Source organism: Orbicella franksi, chromosome 2, assembly GCF_964199315.1.
Source record: "Orbicella franksi chromosome 2, jaOrbFran1.1, whole genome shotgun sequence".
NCBI classification, from domain to species: domain Eukaryota; kingdom Metazoa; phylum Cnidaria; class Anthozoa; order Scleractinia; family Merulinidae; genus Orbicella; species Orbicella franksi.
In genome coordinates this window covers 31355897-31375175 of record NC_138146.1, presented here as the reverse complement: position 1 = coordinate 31375175, position 19279 = coordinate 31355897, and the positions used below count along the sequence as shown (strand labels likewise).

Sequence of the window (19279 nt, the reverse complement as noted above, 5' to 3'; positions counted from 1 at the left end):
TATGTCAACATCATGAGCTCCCAATGTTTTGTGGGACAGGTAATCAAAATGGCGGACGAAGAGTGAGTTTTTCATTCCAAAAGTTTGGTCAAGTTTCTTTGCTGATTTTTCACCATGAACCCGCCTGATTTACGCTACATCGTCAAAACAACCATTCTAAAGTATTTAGTTTGTAGCAGTGACATCTCACGAGATCATTTGGTGATGCTGGAGTATTTTCGAGGTTGGGGTCAAGGTGTTTTCGGCGACGACATTCTTACACAGATCATTGAAGACTTTCCCAGTCAACTTACTGATGAACTGCTAGTTATTCTGACACCTCCTCATCTAAGACATCTAAAACTCACCAACTGCACTCGTCTGTCGTGCAAAGGACTTCAAAAGACAGTCGCGAAGTATGTGTGTTTTGAATGCTGTTACGCTGTTCTCGTATCAGCTGTTGTATATGAGTTTGACAGTGATGAAGTGTTCTCGAGATTCGATCATGACCTAGTCAACCTGGGTTAAAATCCACCCATGCACATTTAACATGTAATTTTTCAATGCCAGTTGATGCTTAAGGTCATGACTTTTAATTTCCTGCATGTGCATGTACGTATGCAAAGTGTTGAAGTGCCCCTAGCCCCACATTTTCTATATTTATTTGAAAAAAGAATACATAATTTGGTGAAGATTATGTATAAATTTTTATTGTAGGTGTCAACAGCTCCAGGCACTTGACTTCAGTGAATGTGTTCATCTTCTTCATCCAACTGTATTTTGCTGTATCAGAGAAAAAGCTACAAACCTAGTGTCTCTGTCCTTAGAAAATTCAGAAGTTGTCTCTGATGACATAGTTCAGGTTTGTTGCAAAATTGCAGGGTTTTTTTTTCTTTAAAAATTGAGCATTAAGCATGTCATGAATGCCTGTGGAAATGAATGTGTTGTGGATTAATTTTGATTTGGTTGGGAATTTTCTATTTTCCTTTTTTTATTATTCACTATTCATTCATATTATTCACTATTTATTATAATCTAACAAAAAGTAAGCTACAAACTACATTTATTTCAAAAATTTCAGGCCTTAAACAAGTATACAGTGTAAAGTGTAACAAATGTAAAGCATGTAATTTCTTTTCCAAGAAACTGTGGAGCCAGGTAAAAGGTTGTTGACCTTTTTTGCAGCTACATGTTTGTGTAGGTTTTCGGCACAAGTTATCCTGCTCCATTCAGAAGACCTCTCAGAAAGACATTTTCCTGTTGGGTGACATTTTTGAAGATGTTCTACATATACATGTAGTTCTTCCAACCGGAGTGGAATCTGTGACACTTTATCAATGACCTTCTATATAACAGTCAAGAGGCTCAGTGTTATAATTGCTAAGTTAAATATGTGATCAGATATTTTATAATATACAATCAATACAATAATCATGTAATTCAATGTTTTCAATTGCCGTTTCAGAATTGTTCTGAAGTTATGTTTCCTGTTTAGGTGGCCTTGATGTGCTGTCCTTTCTTGAAACATCTCAACCTTTCCAGCTGTAAAAGCATAACTGATGCTGCTTTTGTACTCTCTAATACCAAGAACAACACATCAAGTACAGCTTCTTCTAATAACTCACCTCAACCTGGACGTAGTCTCACCAGCATTGATATATCAGGTTGTCAGTCACTGTCAGCTGTTGCAGTAAAATATCTTGTGGGTTTATGTGGGGCTAATCTAACCAGCATCAGTCTTGCTTGGACAGGAATCAATTGCACAGCACTGCTGTATCTGGCAGGACTGAACATGGAAAAAGTGGCAAAGATGATGTGCTGTGCCGATCTTGTACAAACTGATTCTGTTCCATCATCAAGTGAGGCAAAACAGAAACTTGCATGTGCTAATCTTGATGAGTCATGCAAAGCATTGTATGGCAGTCAAGACTTCTCAACTCAAGGCTTTTTAGGTTCTAATCCAGTAGAAAAGTCTGCAGAAGATACTTATGGCTTCAGTGATAGTCAACTGAATGAGATAGAAGTGTCAACACTCAAGAATGTCCTACCCATCACATGTGAACCTTCATTGTTGCAATCAACAGAGGGCATCCTACATCTACAAGAATCAAATGAACCTTCTGAGGTGCCTTGCCATGAAGAGTTGACCTCTGATGTTGATTTAATACATACATGTAGTAGTTTCCTACCAGAAAAGGTAACAAGCAGCACAGTGCATGAAAAGGAGAGCACATTAAGTGATGAACAGTTACGAGAAACAGAAGATAAAGAAACATGTGTGCATAGTGATGAAGACATCGTGAAGAAAGCTGCTGATATGGAAAGAACATTTCAATGCTGGGATGTTCCTTCTGAAGTTGAACCTTTGAAGGACTCAAAAATGAAAGATGAATCTTTCAACAATGTGTTATTACCTTCTGTTCAAGAACAGAGTCTCTTAAATGGATTGAAGACTGTGCTCATGAAAAGAGAGCACAGTATCGAAAGAAATCCCACAACATTGACTACTACTAAGAAATCTATTGGAGAACTTGAAACAGAGGACATTCCTGAAGATGGGTTTGATATCGAGAGTCATCCTGTGGAAGATCAGTTTAACCATGGTTATGCAGTTGGAATGAGCAGTTTGAGAATGGAGTGTGACATTCCTAGCATGCCAACAGTAGTGTTGACACTTCCAAGCATTCCATTGGTCAATGGAATGGAGCCTGAAACTCCTACAATACCTTGTGAGAAAGTCAAGGTGAAGGAGTCAGTTGTTATAAGTGAAGAATCTGGCCATCCAATTGTGACACCAGCAGGAGTGAAACATGAGAACTCTGTTTGTCCAATCATACCTTCAGTGGAATTACACAAAATGGATGAAGAAGCAGAATGTGAGGAACCCAGAATACATTGTAAGGTGGAAGGAGTGGAGAAATCTGTTTTGCCCATGGTACCTTGTATGAAAGAAACAGACTACAATAATGACAGCCTTTCCACCATTCCATGCATAATGTCTGAAACTGCTGAATCGTCCACTTCATCTATCACTGCTCGCAAAGATGAAAAGGGAAGGGAATTTGACCACTCTATTACAACTTTTTGGGAAGATGAAGCTGTGTTACTTGATTGTGAGACAGAACAGGATGAACAATCAAGTTACTCTGTAATAGTTCCTGATATAGGAGCCACTGCAGAGAAAAGTTTGCAAGACTGTACATTGTCACACAGCAAAGTCATTCAAGTTACTGATTTGCTTCAAGCACAGTTGTTTCAGCCACAAATTACAAGTTTGGACATCACTAACATGTGGTATCAGAGCAAACCTTTAGGTCAAGCATGCTTGAAGATATTTTCAGATGCCAACAAATGTTTGAAGAATTTTGCAGTTTCGTGGTCTGAATTGGATGACAGAATGTTGACATATCTCCTCAAAAATGAACCTGAGCTGGAGTGTTTGTCTCTGGTATGTTGGACATATTAAATGATTCCATTTCTTTACTTATTGACCCTTTGTAGATCTTGTCACAAGATCTTTTCATTGCCAATTCTAAGACAACTAATACACATGTATACATATAAGTTTGAGATGAAAGCAATGGGGTATTTGAAGATCTGGAGTGTGCTGGAGCAATGTATCCAGACAAATTGATTCTGATTTCTTATAATATGGTAAATCATCTGATTATACACTGTGCATATGTTGGTAAGTCTTGATAAGAGGTTATTCTGAATCACACACTCGGGTAGTTCTTTCACCATTAAAATATAGCCTGTGAAGGAACTGCTAAAGAATATTTTTGACATAACCTGTAAAAATATGGGCACCCTAAAGTCACTGGGCTGTCATATTGTGCTCTTGAATGACTTTGCAAGTAAATTGCAACTAGAGTAGTTTTGTACTCTCTCCAGATTTTGCTGTCAAATATTTCAAGAAGTCATCTCCATGATTAGATGTGACTCTCTGTTGATTTCAGCACAACACATACAGTAGAAGGATCGTTCATAGCCAAGCAATCAGTATTATCTCTTTCTCCATTGTCCTTCATCTTAGTAACCAATATCACTGCAGTATTTGCTACTTGTATTCAGGCTGTGAACACCCAAAGACTTTTCTTTTCTTCAGGGAGTTACAAACATAGTGTGAATTTTGTTGCTGCACTTAACACTTCTTTGTGTACTGTGTCAACTTTATGATCTGGGTTATCCAATACTTTTGAGATATGGGACACTCTATTTACAATAATATTGTTATTGACTTGTTTTGTTTTATTAGGTTGACTGTGAAAAGCTTAGCAATATTTCTCTGAGCTCCATTCCTATACACTGCCCCAAGCTGAGCAGTTTTGACCTCAAGGGTATGTGTTATGTTACTGATCATGGTCTCATGCCCCTGACAAGGAGCAATCATCTTCAATCATTGTCTCTGGCTGAAGCTCCCATCACTGATTGTACACTTGACACCATAGCAAAGGGATGTGGAGCAAAGGTAAGGTGCCAGAAAATGTTAGTGGGGCAGTCTGTGATGAATAGATTGCCCAAGAGAACTATACTGTAGGTACACAGCAGGTATTACTGGCATCATGTACAGAGGAAACTGTACACATAGTAGCCTGTGAGCAAGTTGTCTGTATCGTAAGAGAACTTGCTCACAGCCTGTAGAGCTGAATTAGAGCCGATTACAGTAGTCTACCAGGAGGATCAGAGGTACAGTGGCCTAATAGTGATTGTGCTGGAGTCTGGATTAGAGGATTACATACATTGTAGGTGGAGGGAGGGGTGGGGGTAGTGTGAGATCTGGACGGCGACAATACAATTAGGGTATTATTTTAAGCTTATTTGACAGTGGCCAAGCGCAACTCCCTAACAGTTATCACAGTAATTTTATAGCTATATCTATTTTTGCAATAATGTACATATAATTTTTTTTTGCTTTTATTAGTTAAAAGTCTTGGATATTTCTTGGTGTGAAGACGTCACAGATCAGGGAATGTCAATCATCGCAAAAAGCAGTTGTTCCCTTCAACACCTCGGCCTGCGCCAATGTGCTGCCTCTAAGCTCACTCTTAACACACTTGCGAATAATTGCCATCTTGTTTCATCGCTAAACATTGCTGGAATTGACAACTTAACAGACGCAGCACTCGGCAGCTTGGCGGAAAACATGCCGCTGCTTACAGAAATAGATGCGAGCTGGAATTCGAGTTTGTGTGACACGGGGATCAGCGCCCTGTTAAGATGCTGCAACAAGCTCAAAAAGGTGGTTTTATGTGGATTAAAACTCATCACTTCTCAGCCCTTCCTGGGGATTATTGGAGATTTGAAACGCTGGCAGTTGTTGGAAGAGTTATGGCGGTGCAGCAGGAGACCCCAGACTAGTTCCTCTCAAGGGAAAGTTGCTTTGAAGACCTGTGACTTGGTGAGTTCTGAATTATAGAAGTGACAGTTTCTTAATGTTGCTGGACATGACAATTATAGTCAACCTGGCGCTATGAAACTATGGTTCTCCTGGAGTAATTCCTACAACTATGTATTTATATGTATACTGCTACGAAAATTTGGCAGCAATGCATGTATGTATTAGCAATGGATTATAAGTGCATTCTGATTGGTTGATAGCTACTGACTATTAAATTTTTAATGGTAAACAACAAATGAACATGGAATCATCATCATAGAAATCATAGAAATACGTTGTGTGTTGTTTAAATAGTAAACCGTAATAGAAACAATTAGGTTCGTTGATTTGCAGTTGCACACGAACATGCCTTATTTCGTTTTTATCCCGTATTTGTAAGTGGACAAAGTGTTTTGGCTCACACTCTCTTTTGGCGTCTTTTCTTGCCAGGCACAACTCAGGAAAAGAAAAGCTGCTTATTCGTGCTTTATATAAACAAAAACTTATGCTATCCCTTTCGTTGCAGGAAACAGCCAAATCACTGGGAGATGAGATCCCATCTCGCTCCATGTCTTACGCGCCATCGTTACGTCATATGGTACTTGAGTACAGCGACAAAGTGAACGATGACCACCTGGCAGCAATTGTAGCAGTCTGTAGGGGAACTTTGTATGTGAAAGATTATTATGGACAGCAAATTGAACCCAAATGGATATTTCGATAAATTAGCAACTAATAATATGTAGTAACAATTGGACCTAGGTTTTCATTCATTAGGACAAACACTTCCCTTTGCCCGTTCCCTTTTCATCCATATCGCTTGTGCAAGTCAGTTGATTTAAGATGCCTTCCCATCGTTAGATAATAATAGCAATCATTTTGATCAAGCTTTTTCAGTCCAAATATAGAAATGTTGTCCTTGTTCAGTTGTCTTTGTTCACACTCGAACCAAATATTTCAACACCTGACCATGTACAGTGGAAGCAAAATCTCACTTAATGGCCTTAATAAAGGTAATTAATGCGATGGACAACCACTGACACAGAAAACGATAACCTGCAACTGGAATGACATTTAGAGTAGAGGAGACCGAGTAACTGTATGGGAGCTAGAAAAATACCTCTGAGAACGACGAAGAACTAGAACTCCTGTAAAAGACCCTTCATTAAAAGAATACTTTCTCGACTGCCAGTAGTACCGGCACAAAGGACGAGCTAGCGCTTCCCTTGATTGCGCTCTTTTTGACTGCGCTCCTTTGGATTGTGCTCCCCTGGATTGTGTTCATCTTGAATGTGCTCCTCTTGATTGTGCTCCTCCGGATTACGCTTTTCTGGATTGCGCCGCTCCTCTGGATTGCGCTCCTCTGGATTGCGCTCGTCTTGACTGCGCTTCTCTTGGTTGCGCTCCTCCTGATTGCGCCTGAAAATATATATATGTCTAAATCTAGTCTGTTCTAGAATAATTCCTATACTGCAATGCAAACATTTCCCTGGGTTTAAATCGTTATTTCTATAAATGATTTTTATGGTTTCATGATAAGTTTCACTACTAACGAATCGCGAAAGTTAAAACAAATCAACATTGATGAGACACAGTAGCTCACCAGCATGTAAATACCGGCCATACATTGACAAAGATTCGCTAAAATCAAAAGCCATTATAACATTTCAACACAATCATTTCCTATGATCAAACTTGCACAGGTTTGTGGGTTAGACAGCGTATTTTTGTCCCAGACCGTTTTCCCTGATACAACGATGTTACTTCATCCGTGAATACTTAATTCATTATACTTGATTAGCTTACATCGGAGATCGCGGATGAGTTCGCGTCGTTGATTTAATGTACACTCGGTTTGCAAGATTAAACGTTGTGTTTCGAGGTTCTAGTACTTCAATTGTCTGTCTTAGCTAATATATGCTTATTGTAAAACAAGTTTCCTCCAGTTAAAACTGCGGGATTAGAACAAGCATTTCAAAAACTGCTTCTGGTTTTGGGAAAGTTACTGCAAGAAATTTTATCAGTGTAGTATTAAAAAACAGAAGGAAACGACAGAAATTCAGGCTACCAATATACATTTTTTAGATGAGTTCAATTCGTCGGCCGTCTTCTCGTACCGTAGGTTCATTTCAATGAAATAACAATCGTAAAGCGAATTGTTCTCGGTAGCTAGCTCAAGCTAAGCGTATATCCACGTTAAATAAAGCATTCATTCATTCATTCCTTTATTCATTCGAGAAAAAATGTAAACGGTGGCGCTCCGAGTCTACACGAAATTGATCGGAATTATACAAATTGCCAAGAAAAAAAGGTTACAACACATAAAACAACGTTCTTAACGACAGCAGAACCCTTTTCTAAATAAAAATAAAATATCTAAGTATTTCAATGACAAGTTATTAAAGCTGCAAACAATTTCTGCGGGGAAAGCGATCAGTTTCTTTAGGCGCTCACAGTGGAACAGTTCTATTTTTGAAACTGTCAAACGTGTAAAATTGATGTAAGTAAGCGAACAGGAAGAGGGCAAATTAATTGCTACTTGAATAAAACTCAAAGGAGAAAGAAAACATGGGCTTATCTGAAGGAAGCACATCGAGATGCGCTTCCTCTTAATTGTGCAGTTGCAGTAAATACCAGATTGGGTGTGTCGGCCAACTCTTCAAAATGTACCTCAATTAAAATTCAAGTATTCTTGACGCGAGAAACATGGTCATTATAAAAAAAAAACTTGAATTATACCTATTTTCTGAATGTTTCGTTTTTTTTGTCTTCATTAGGTTTTACCATGAGACGAGAAAAGCGCGAACTTCAAAGCTTATAAGGAATGTCGTGTGCACTCTTTTTTTTAATAAGAATATATTTTATAAGAATATCGAAGCTGAAATTTTCGAAATCCTAAGTAAATTTTAAGTATAAATCGCCGGCCGAGGCTGAGATTTTGAAAAGAATATAATTTTGTGTGTTGAAAATTTGTAAATACATAGAATTATATGTTGTTAACTTAACCGTGTAAAATTAGTCCACTTTCTAAACGGCAAAACTAGCCAAAAACCAACAAAAACAGCACTAGCCGTATGTTCGATGCTAACAACATTTCTGCAAGATGTTATGTGCGTGATATTAGGCTTTAATGCCTGCAGACTGGCTCCAAAATTAATTCGGAAATATAAATGTCATCCGCTATAATCTAAGAATATCACAAGAATATTTCTGGCTAAAATCGGCAGAAAAATTGGAATATTCAGCCTCGGCCGGAAAAACAATACTGTAAAATCTCACATTAAAGCCCCCTCCCCGGTTTTAAGGCCCCCGGATATAAGTCCCTCTATTAATATTTGCTAACAAAGATATCATTCCGGATATAAGTCCATCTAATGTATAAGTGCGTTCTTTTTGATAACCTTAAGGCTTGTAGTTTTTTGACTTTCGTTCGATCTGTTCCGTTCCAGTTGTTTCAGTCGCATTCATCGTGGTGTTTTATGGATATCTATGAAATAAACTCTCCGTTTAATCGCATGAGACTCACAATAAATGTATTATAAATGTAGTAGCTCTAAATGTAATGGTATTTTAGCTTTAATTCGTTTCTCAGATACGTTTTATCTCGTCGTTCCGAAACATTTTTTTCTATTCAGTCGGATATAAGGAGCTTCCCCCGTTTATAAGCCTACCCAAAACCCCTTATTAAGTTATATAAGCCCAGAGCTTTAACGTGGGATTTTACGGTATTCTTATCGAAAAAGAGTGTATTTTTACAATTGAGTACTTCAATGGCTTTGCGGCAGGGTTTGGAGATTTTATCAGAGAAACACCCTGACAACAACTACAAATGCAAAGAGGTAAAACTGTTCGTACAGTCTGAATGTAACACTCATAGCAGTTTGAGAACAAATTTGTTTGCATTTTACGGAATGCATGTATCAACGAAATGCAAGAAAGTAGAAAACACTCGGCTTCAGGCGCGGATCCATAACGGTTTCCATCCTTTTACGAAAATTGGTCAAACTTTTCAGAACGACTTAGAAACGCAGGAAAGGCGACTTCAAGGAGTTGAAATCCATAACATTTCCTGGGGAGCATCGACCGCTCTAGAAGCTTGCATCTTCGGCGTTCATTGTTTCGGAAATCGGTCATCGTTTATCCTAGATCCCCGCCTGCTCTTCACACAAACAGTCACTGGAAAATCTAAAAACTTACTTCCGATGTGAAGACTACAAGGAGCACGTCCCCAGTTTTCAATCGTGGATGTTGGGCGAGAGGTACAAAGATCTACACATTAAGTCGTGCAAGAAATGGGACAATAATATTTACTATAATAACTATTTCTGGACATAGAGCTGATTCATGCACCTTCTCATTCAACTCTAATCCAAGTGACTCAAGCATTTGACTTCACATATTTTCCATGCAATTGCATATTTGTCCTATTTGAACATAATGGGCTTCTAGGAAAAAATTCGATGTTCACAAAATTGTTTCGGGGTTTGGGTGCGGGAGAGTTCCGACGAACAACTTTCTAAAGGAGGGTTTTAGTAGCTAGATGGCCGAGAGGGGCTTAGAAAGGGTGACTAAGACTAACGGCGCTTTCACGATAACTTCTACCACAAAAAAAAAAAAAAGAAAAATTAAAATGCTCATAATTGTCATGCTGAAGTCTTCCTCTTCCCTAGCGATCCACTATAAGACTGTTACAACAAGTACCAACGATGCCATTGTGGCAAGCCGCTGACAAACGAGACTGAACTCACTTTCACTCGATGCACTCTGGGTAGGATTAGTACAAGGCGCGGGAGTTTTTAAACCAAGCAAGCTTTTAAAATGCCATTTACCGATGTTTATGTTACGGTAAATTGGACGTAATCTAGCTTTAGTAGCTATGTTTAACCACTAGCTGCTGTTGAGTGTCGCAGAATCTGTTTGACTTGTTTACCGAGCTTGAAACACTCGTCGGAAAAAAGCAGTGACAAGCTGGCCCACGTTGCATTGTGCGTAAAGGTAAGCTCACAAAATGTTGTTAGGTGTGTACGCTGTGGTTATAAACTAGTGAAAACCGGCTACGTATGTTAAAAGCAGTGCTTCATTCCCTTAAAAATTATGTTCCCATGATCAACTGTGGACCAGTTAGTAAACAAGACCTTTCGGTACAAGTTTAATAGTCAAGGCAGTCTATTATTTAGCCTGGAAGCCAGCTCATTTACCGCTTATAAACTGTGATCTACTGAAGTGTTCATTTACTGAGTTTTCTTTCTTCTGCGAAGACAAGTTCATGCGATTATTTATTATTTGAAAACTGCATACGAGTTTCAAATTGGTCCCACGTCGTTACTTTGCAGAAATTTGATAGCTGTTGATAGTCAGTGTTACAGTGAGTACATAAATAATTTTGTTAGTCTGTTTGGCTAGCGTAACAAAGATATTTGTTGTATACCTGGCCAACTATTTATATTAAAATGACAGTTTGTCTTTCTGGTATTTCAGTGCTGTTACTCCATCATCACTTATCATCACTGTAATGTTTATGAATAACGAGCAGCAAAAGGTGGGACTGAACATGTATGTTGGAACAGTTTAAGTCAGTTTTCTGACTTAACATAATCATTATTGTAATTAATTACACGACTGTACAGAGCTGGCTTGTCAATGACATTTACTATTACCTAAAAAATAGCTCCTCAGTCCTAAAAATTTCCTCTGACCTGACTCATATACATGGACAGACCTGAGTGAAAGGCAAACTTTAGTCTAAGTCAAGTATCCATCATGCCTTAATGAAAAGAAGGTACCTTTCTTCTAGTTCTTGAATTTTTTTTGTCCAAATTCCTAGTTCTCTTGCCGAATTTCATAATTTGCTGTGGCTCGCCTTTTGGTGGATTTACAAAACATTCTCTCCTGCTTTTGTCTGTGTTTGTTACTAATATCCTTTTTTCCTTCCAAACAATTTGTTTTTAAATTTTAACTTAAAGAGGGTAATTTGTATCCCAAAATTATATAATAAAAAATATAGGTTACCGTCATTATTCATTTCTGAGAGAACAAGCATATGTTTCGCTGTCATGCTTAGCTTGAAGGAAATCTCTTGATGTTTTGTATGTGCATATACTTGTGAGCATACACTTAAAAAAAATGATGTGAAACTCATGTGCAATAGGGATGCCCAATGCAATACTAAGGAATCACCTCAACAGTAACATTTTTTGCAAATGTTGGGAGGGGGTGGTGGGGTAAGTGGGTGGCGGTGAGGAATTGATGGCCTTGTGGTTTGTCAGTTGGACGCTAGATTGGCAGGTCCAAGATGGAGCCCTAGCTGGGAACACTGTGTCATGTTCCAAGGCAAGACACCTTACCCTTGCAATGCTTCTCTCCACCCAGGAGTGTTAATGGTACTGGCCAATTTGTGAGGGCAACCTGACAATTGCTGGGGGTTACCTGTGATGGACTAGCATCCCATCCAAAGGGAGTAGCATCACTCCTAGACACTTTACGTCACAGAAACTGGAGTTGAGCACCCGTGCTGATGATCCATCTGGCTTCTCTGATCCCTTAGGAATGGAGCTGATTTTCGTACCTAGTAGCCAGTGAAAACATCACTGGAATGTTCTCATTCTTAGCCTTGGAGACTGGTTCCAGGGTGATTTCGTGTCCTGTACGAAACAAACCTTTTACCATTTAAGTCCAACACCCTTCACTGGATATACCACAGAACTTTTAAGTGAGGGAGGGATAGAGCATTTGTTAACATACACTTTTAGCAAGCGGTTATGCGACAGATGACTGGAAATGCGGATTGACAGATTGGAATTAGGGCAGTAATGGATTGTGTAATGGCGTGGGAAATCAGGGATTGGTATCCCTTGAGTTTGGTTGTACAGTCAGGTTGATTCAGGAATCCACATTGAAGGACTACTCTTCAGTAGTGATTTGGTGAGCACATGTTATTGTGGTTGTCAAGGTTAGGATTCAGACCTCTGAATGAGTTGTTTTGTTATAGGAAAAAGATGGGTTATAGAGCAACAGTTATTTGTACTTTATATGCAGTTGGCACACCTTATTTGGATGATGCACAGCTTCTGATTGGCTGTTGAAAATTGTGAAAATGATGTATTGCATGCTTGGCTGGGATGATGTTGCATGTCTTAAGCAATAACAGAGCAGCTGATGGGTTGGAAAGTAAGACATGGTGAACGATCCTTTTCTCATTTCAGAGACTCCTCCATCCTTGTGGCATTTACCTCAAGGTGTTTGAGTGTATTTCTTGCAGGAACTACAGTGTGACGATTTTCTGGCTGTGACAAAGCATCATCTCCCATGTATTTAGGAGAAGCCTCAAGTGGTGAACTGACACACCTTGATGAGGGAGTAGCTAACATCAGTCACATGAACTGAGGATGATTCAGCATGCTTCTGCACAAACGTGTTACAACAGCAAAGATGGAGGCAATGCAGATGTGGTGATGGCGTGGCGGAAGCACACGGTTGGAGGCAAAGGTCGGCGCGCGTGGTGCAGGGGTGCACGAGCGACATCTTTGTTGCTGTGATACCTTTGAGCAGAGAACCTGAATTCTCCTCAGTTCATGTGATTGCTGTTAGCCACTTCTTCATCAAGATGTGTCAGTTCATCACCTGATACTTCTCCTGAATGCATGGATGATTTTGCTTCATCGCAGCCAGAAAATCCTTGCACTGTAATTCCTGCAAGAGATGCACTTGAACATCTTGAACTGAAGGCCAAAGGATGGAAATGTCTCTGACGTGAAGGGAAGATCATCCATCATGACTCACTCTCCATCTTACCTACTGCCATTATGGCCTGGAACATGTAACATTATTTCTACTGAGCATGGAATGCATTATTTTCCCAGTTTTCAACAAAAATCAAAAGTCGAGTTTCATCCCTATCAGATGTGTTATCTAAATATCAAAAGGGATAACTGTTGTTACAAAGACTGCCCATCTTTTTTCTGTAACAAAAAGAAAGCTTTTCAGACATCTGAATTGTAGCCTCGGTTACCACAACACCACATGCTGACCACATTACCACTGGGTGACTGTCCTTCACTGTGCATTCGTGAATCAACCTTACATACATACACACACACACACACATAAATACATACATACATATACTTCTTGTTGAGGCACGTTGGTTTGAGGCAACCTAAAGGCTAGTGGGGACCTGTACAACCGCACTTGAGGAGCACCACTCTCCAATTCCCCTCCTCATTCCATGATCCACCATTGTCCTAATCCCAACCTGCCATCTACATTTTCATCCATCTGCTGTGTAGCTGTGTGTTTGAAGTGCATGTTAACCAATGTCCTTTTCCCACCCTCACTTGAATGTTTTGTTGGCACATTCAGTCAAGGGGGTTAAACTTTTATGGTGAAAGGTTTGTTTCACACAGGACATGGAACCCCTCTTCTGGTTTTTGGGGCTCAGAACAAGAACACTTTAGTGATTATTTCACCGGCTCCAGGACAGGGCAGTCTGATCCACTTCTTTGGGGTATGGAGAACCCAGATGTCTCATCAGTGCTGGTGCTTACCTCTGGTCTCTGTAACATGAAGTGCCTAGGGGTAATGCCACTCTTCTCTGGGTGGGATTCTGGTCTATCACAGGTTACCCCCAGTTTTTTGTCAAGTTGCCCTCACAATTGGTCAGACCCATTTCCACTTCTTGGAGGAGAGGGGTACTGGGAGAGTCAAGTGTCTTGCCTGAGAACATAACACAATGACTCCAGCTTGGGCTTCATTTTGGACCTATTGATCCAGATCCCAACTGACTAACCATTAGGCCATCAACTCTCCACCCTCACACAGTGTCCCACTCCCCCCTCCCAACATTGGCAAAAATGTATTGTAAAGAGTGCACACTAGCACTTTTGATGACAATTACATGTAGAATCATGAAGAATTTTGATTGAGTACTATTTATAGAATTTTAAAATTTACATCAGTATTATAAAATATATATGGAAAGAGAAATGTTACGTCATATAGCCTATAAAGAGAATAAAAAAAATTGTGTGTGGTAACCATAGTTGCCATTGGCTTTCGAGCTGGTTACCACCATGTTAAAGTAGATGCAGAGAACAAAAAGACATTAATGAGAATACATTACTGGAAATAAATACACTACAGAAATACAAGAAATACATACTGTATGCTCACAAAAGCAGCCCTACATCAATTTCATATCTAAGCAGCCGAATTTACCTACTTCGATACATATACATTGTTTCTCTTCCTGTTTCCAATAAACTTAGTTGCTCTTGGCACTACTAAGTAGCTAATGCAAGCCAATTATATTTCCGTGTAAAGTGAATATTTATCTATCTAATATCTATTACGTGTATTAGTATGGTGGATACTTTGCTCATGATTAAAGTCTGTTCTTTATCAGATTGATCGCCTAACATGGTGCACAATAGTGAGGAGTTTAGTTTGAAATAAGTGGTAATTATGTAACTACATCTGAAGGAGGTCATTCAACTCTCATGACTTGCAATGCCATACCAACCAAAATTTTGAAGTGAAAAAAATATTATTTTTCAGTCAACATATTTTGTCAGTGTCTAATTTTACAACATGTACAAAGTGATACAGTAGATCTGCCTTTCAAACTTTTTTTATTCCAGCTTTGAGATCAATAAAAGCAAAAAAAGAATCGGCAATCAGGGTGGATAACCACCCCACCCCACCCCCGGCAACTATCCTATTGTTTGTCAACAGAAACTGTTATTAACTTTTTAATACATACAATTGTGATTGTGGCACTTTTACTGGAAAACTAAAAGCTTTGCATTTTCAGTATGGAACGTAAAACTTAATATGAAATATTCTTTGAGGTTAAGTCTAAAACAGGTATGATTCATGACAATTACATGAAGCTTGAGAAATTCAACTGCACAGGATGGGATCAGTGATAATGTTGTAAGAAGACCACAAATGATGGTGGAGCTTGAATGTGGATTGTCAGGACAGTACTGACAACAGCTTCGCGTTGATGCAAAATGAATAACCGGCCCATGAGAGCTAAGTATCAGACACCATGCATGAACTATGTAGTGTGAGTTGGGTTGCTTGAGATTACAGTATGTTCAAAGTAAGATGAAGTTACATTGTAGTGTAGTCAGTTTTGTTCATTTTGCTTTTGTTCACATTTTGTATTATCATTTATTCTATTAAACAAGTTTTAAGAGATATACTTTAACACCTGCAGTGCACCAGGTGCTAAAATTTACCTCTTAATTTGATCTTTCAACAAAAAGCCTACTGTTGCTTCAAAATGGTGGAAGCATAAGTGGACATCACAGACTGTAAGGGTGGAATGATAAGAATTCTCCATCTGTTTTTAAATTTTTATAGAGAGATGATGAGTATTGATTTCAAATAAACCCTGTCATGCATTTTAAAATTTCACTCTATGAGCAATCAGTTGCCCAAGAAAAAAATTGTGACTTGGTGACATTCATTTTTTGTACTTCTGTGGCTAATGTTTATTTGCCTCAAGTTCTAAAGTCATTGATTTGAGTTGTGTTGTTTTTCTGTTTCATGATAATCAATTACATGTACAATATTACACAGAAGACTTGATTTACAACTGCTTCAAAAGTGTAAGTGGGAGGCACGGTGGCCTCATGGTTAGTGTGCTGGTCTCCAGATCGAGCGGTCCGGGTTTGAGCCCTGGTCAGGGACATTGTGGTGTGTTCTTGGGAAAGACACTTTACTCTCTCAATGCCTCTGTTCACCTGAGTGTATAAATGGGTGCCGGCAAATTTAATGCTGGGGGTGACCCTGTGATGGACTAGCATCTCATCCAGGGGGGAGCAGAAATACTCCCAGCCACTTCATGCGGCAGAAACCGGGATAATCTCTGGCCTGATAAGCCACCTACCAAAACTGTTATGCTCTTGAACTGATACAAGAGTTCAGTGCAATTTAATGAACTGTTTAGTCAATACCATTGATATAACATTTGAAACAACATATCACTAAATGAATGGTTTTTAATTGTTATAGTTTATACATGTTCCGACTTGACATCCTTGTCAGTTATAAAGAGTTTTGAAAAACTGTTTTCAGAACTTACAACGACCTAGTTTGAGGAGCATACATAATTACATGTAACTATAATTAATAACAAAGTTCTTGTTAACTACAGCTGTAAACATGGGCAGGATTATTTTAAATAAGTTAACCAGTAATCAAGCCTAATTAAGAGAATGATTCATTTTTCAGGCAAAAAAGTGATGAATTTCTGATTGACTCAGAATCATTTTATCTCCAGACTCTGAAGTGTTGCTGCATCAAAGTAAAATGTAAGGAGTGGCCAGGCCACATAGTCTAAAGCTATATAAAGTCTTCTACAAAGCAGGGATCACACAGAGTGTGAAGATGTACACACAACCATACATTGTATTCTTGAATACACGAATGCAAGGCCTCAGTGCAAGGAATTTTATGTTTCAATTTAGCCTGGCAACATTACTCTGAAGAAAAACAGCAAAGAAATGTGTCAGTAGCAATCTTACATCATGCCTTAATCCAAAAAAGAAAAGAAATGTTTATCTCTATTCGGAGACAAACAAAATTATTCTGGAAGAACAGCATACATTGAAGATTTTGCATGGTAGGTGGAAAACAAATGAGCCATTACATTTGTTACCAGATCTTCTGTCTTATGTGTAAATCCTATGGTGTCAAAAATGTTTCATTAAAAAAGAACCATTAAGCATCACATGCATGTCCTAGGATTCCTTGTCGGTGAGTGACGATTGTTGACTGCAGGGCTAACCCTAACCCAAAGTGTTAAATGAAGTGGTTTCAAAGTGTCTTACAGGATCCTTAGCTACAGGCATAATTACATCCAGTTCCATCTGCTTAAGTGTCACTGGCCTCCTGAATATTTCAAGCTTCAGTAGCAGGAAAACACAGTGTTAGAAGTGAACAAAGTCAGAAATCACTTTCATTTGAAGGTCTGTGTGAAAGTTTATTGGCGTAATTTCGAGATTCAGCTACTCACAATAGGCTGTTAAGGGAATGCCCAGTCTCTAGATTAACAGGATGTATAGAGGTTCTAATAGAGGCAGTGAAATGTCAAAAATGCACAAAGAGCATCTTAAAGAAGTAGTGCCTGATCCTCAAAATATAGTTCATGTAACAGACAAACAGAATCCTGGAAAGCAAAGTATAGTCTTTCAAGCCATTGACAAAAATCCAGACAAAGTGAACCCTTAAGGTCCTATGTGACATTTGTGAAACTGATCACCTTATGACACAGCCAAATGTCCGGCTTCTGGCAAGAATGAGTCTTAAGTGTGGTAAATGGGGACATTTTTCTGTGAAGTGCTAGGAAAAGAAGCATGCCCAGCTATGAGTGTTTCAACCAACAAAGTACATCAAACAAGAGCTACTCATGAGAGAATATGCCGAGGGAGGCAGGGAGTTTGAATGTTGATCAAAAACTGAGTTTGATGCTTCTATCTTAAGTTTGTCTCTGAACAAATGGCCTTTCAGTATATGGTGCAGTTGAATGTAGCCTTAAAAAGATGCAATACCTCCAAACCACGAGATATTCGTCAATTGTTAGAAGAAAGTGATCCAATCAATTCCAAAAAATAAGCACCAACAGCTGCCATCCACTACACCTCATGCTACCACGACTAAAACAATCATGAACAAGTCTAAGATGTGAGAGCTGCCAGCTCCCTCAAATAAACACTCAATGTTTTAAAAATAGTTTTATCAACAGGTTATGTTTCAACAATGAATTAGCAATATAATCTTACCTCTTTGATTTTACCTTTTTAAATTTGTAAAGTGCTTTTTAGATATTTTTAATCATTTTATCATTTATTTCATATGTATTTTTATCACATGAATTAAGAAATTATTCTTCTAGTTATTATTATTATTATTGCTATTCTTATTATTATTATTATTATTATTATTTTGTAACGGAAAGATGGTACCACTTACGTTTCACACAGTAAATTTATTCATACCCCAGTGATGTCACAACTCGGCTGGACGCAGGAGCAACATGCAGTGCAAAGTCTTGAACAGATCTCTTCAATGTATTACAGAATGGTGAAGCCAACTTGGACCCCTCTGGGGGAACACCCGCTAACCTTTTGTGAATTTTTGTGCTTGAGTGCTGCTACCATGCCCAAGAATGACACTGTTTAGGAGAGCTTGGTACTCGGAATGTCCTGTACACTAGAAAACTGTTTTTGTGGCAATGAATGCATTAGCCTCCTGACATGTAAAATATGTATAATACTGTGTCCAAATCTTAACAACCTAAGCTTTTGGAATCAAGCCTCTTTCATTAAAGAAGGATCAGAATGAATAAATGATAGCTATATTTTGTTGAGGTGTGAATGCTTTCACAAACCAATTTTTTGGTAGGTTTATTCAAGTGGTCAAATGGGTAAATGGTTGTAAATCGCGTGGTATGAAAAAGGATCAATCATAATAAGTGCTATTACCAGGAGATGGCAACTGTCGACAGAATGACCTATAACATCTGAAAGGGCCTGTAAAATTTTTGCACACTTGCTTGCTTACATGTAAGTAAGTAATTACTTTTGACACCATTTTCTCCATGCTCTTTGGGGAACAGATAGTAAAATTCAATTGTTCTTGAACTTAGAAATAAACTGAATAAACAATACAACACTTACACCAAACTGTCAATGTCTAATCTTAGTATTAGCTGTATATAACGTATTAACTGAATCTCAAGTCAATTCTGGCATTGATCAATAAATAAAAAAATGTCCTCTTGGAAGTGGATTGGCTTTCTTGCAATTCAGCCACTCAAGGTCTGGAGAGTTTTTTTGGGAGAACTGTGCGAGGTAATCAGGTCACGGTGTGACTGTGTGCTATCTAGCCTTGTAACACATTGAGTCACATTTG

The 19279-nt window shown here is 38.6% G+C and overlaps 1 protein-coding gene across 1 annotated transcript; it reads left to right on the top strand.

Annotated features, from left to right (window-relative positions):
* Positions 1-29: 29 nt before the first annotated feature.
* LOC145479287 (uncharacterized) lies at positions 30-7960 on the top strand. Its single transcript, XM_081457609.1, has 6 exons — positions 30-395; positions 697-841; positions 1475-3427; positions 4238-4450; positions 4904-5380; positions 5886-7960. The coding sequence occupies exons 1-6, from the start codon at positions 115-117 to the stop codon at positions 6081-6083; spliced, it is 3267 nt and encodes a 1088-aa protein (XP_081313735.1). The 5' UTR covers positions 30-114; the 3' UTR covers positions 6084-7960.
* The last annotated feature ends 11319 nt before the right edge of the window (positions 7961-19279 follow it).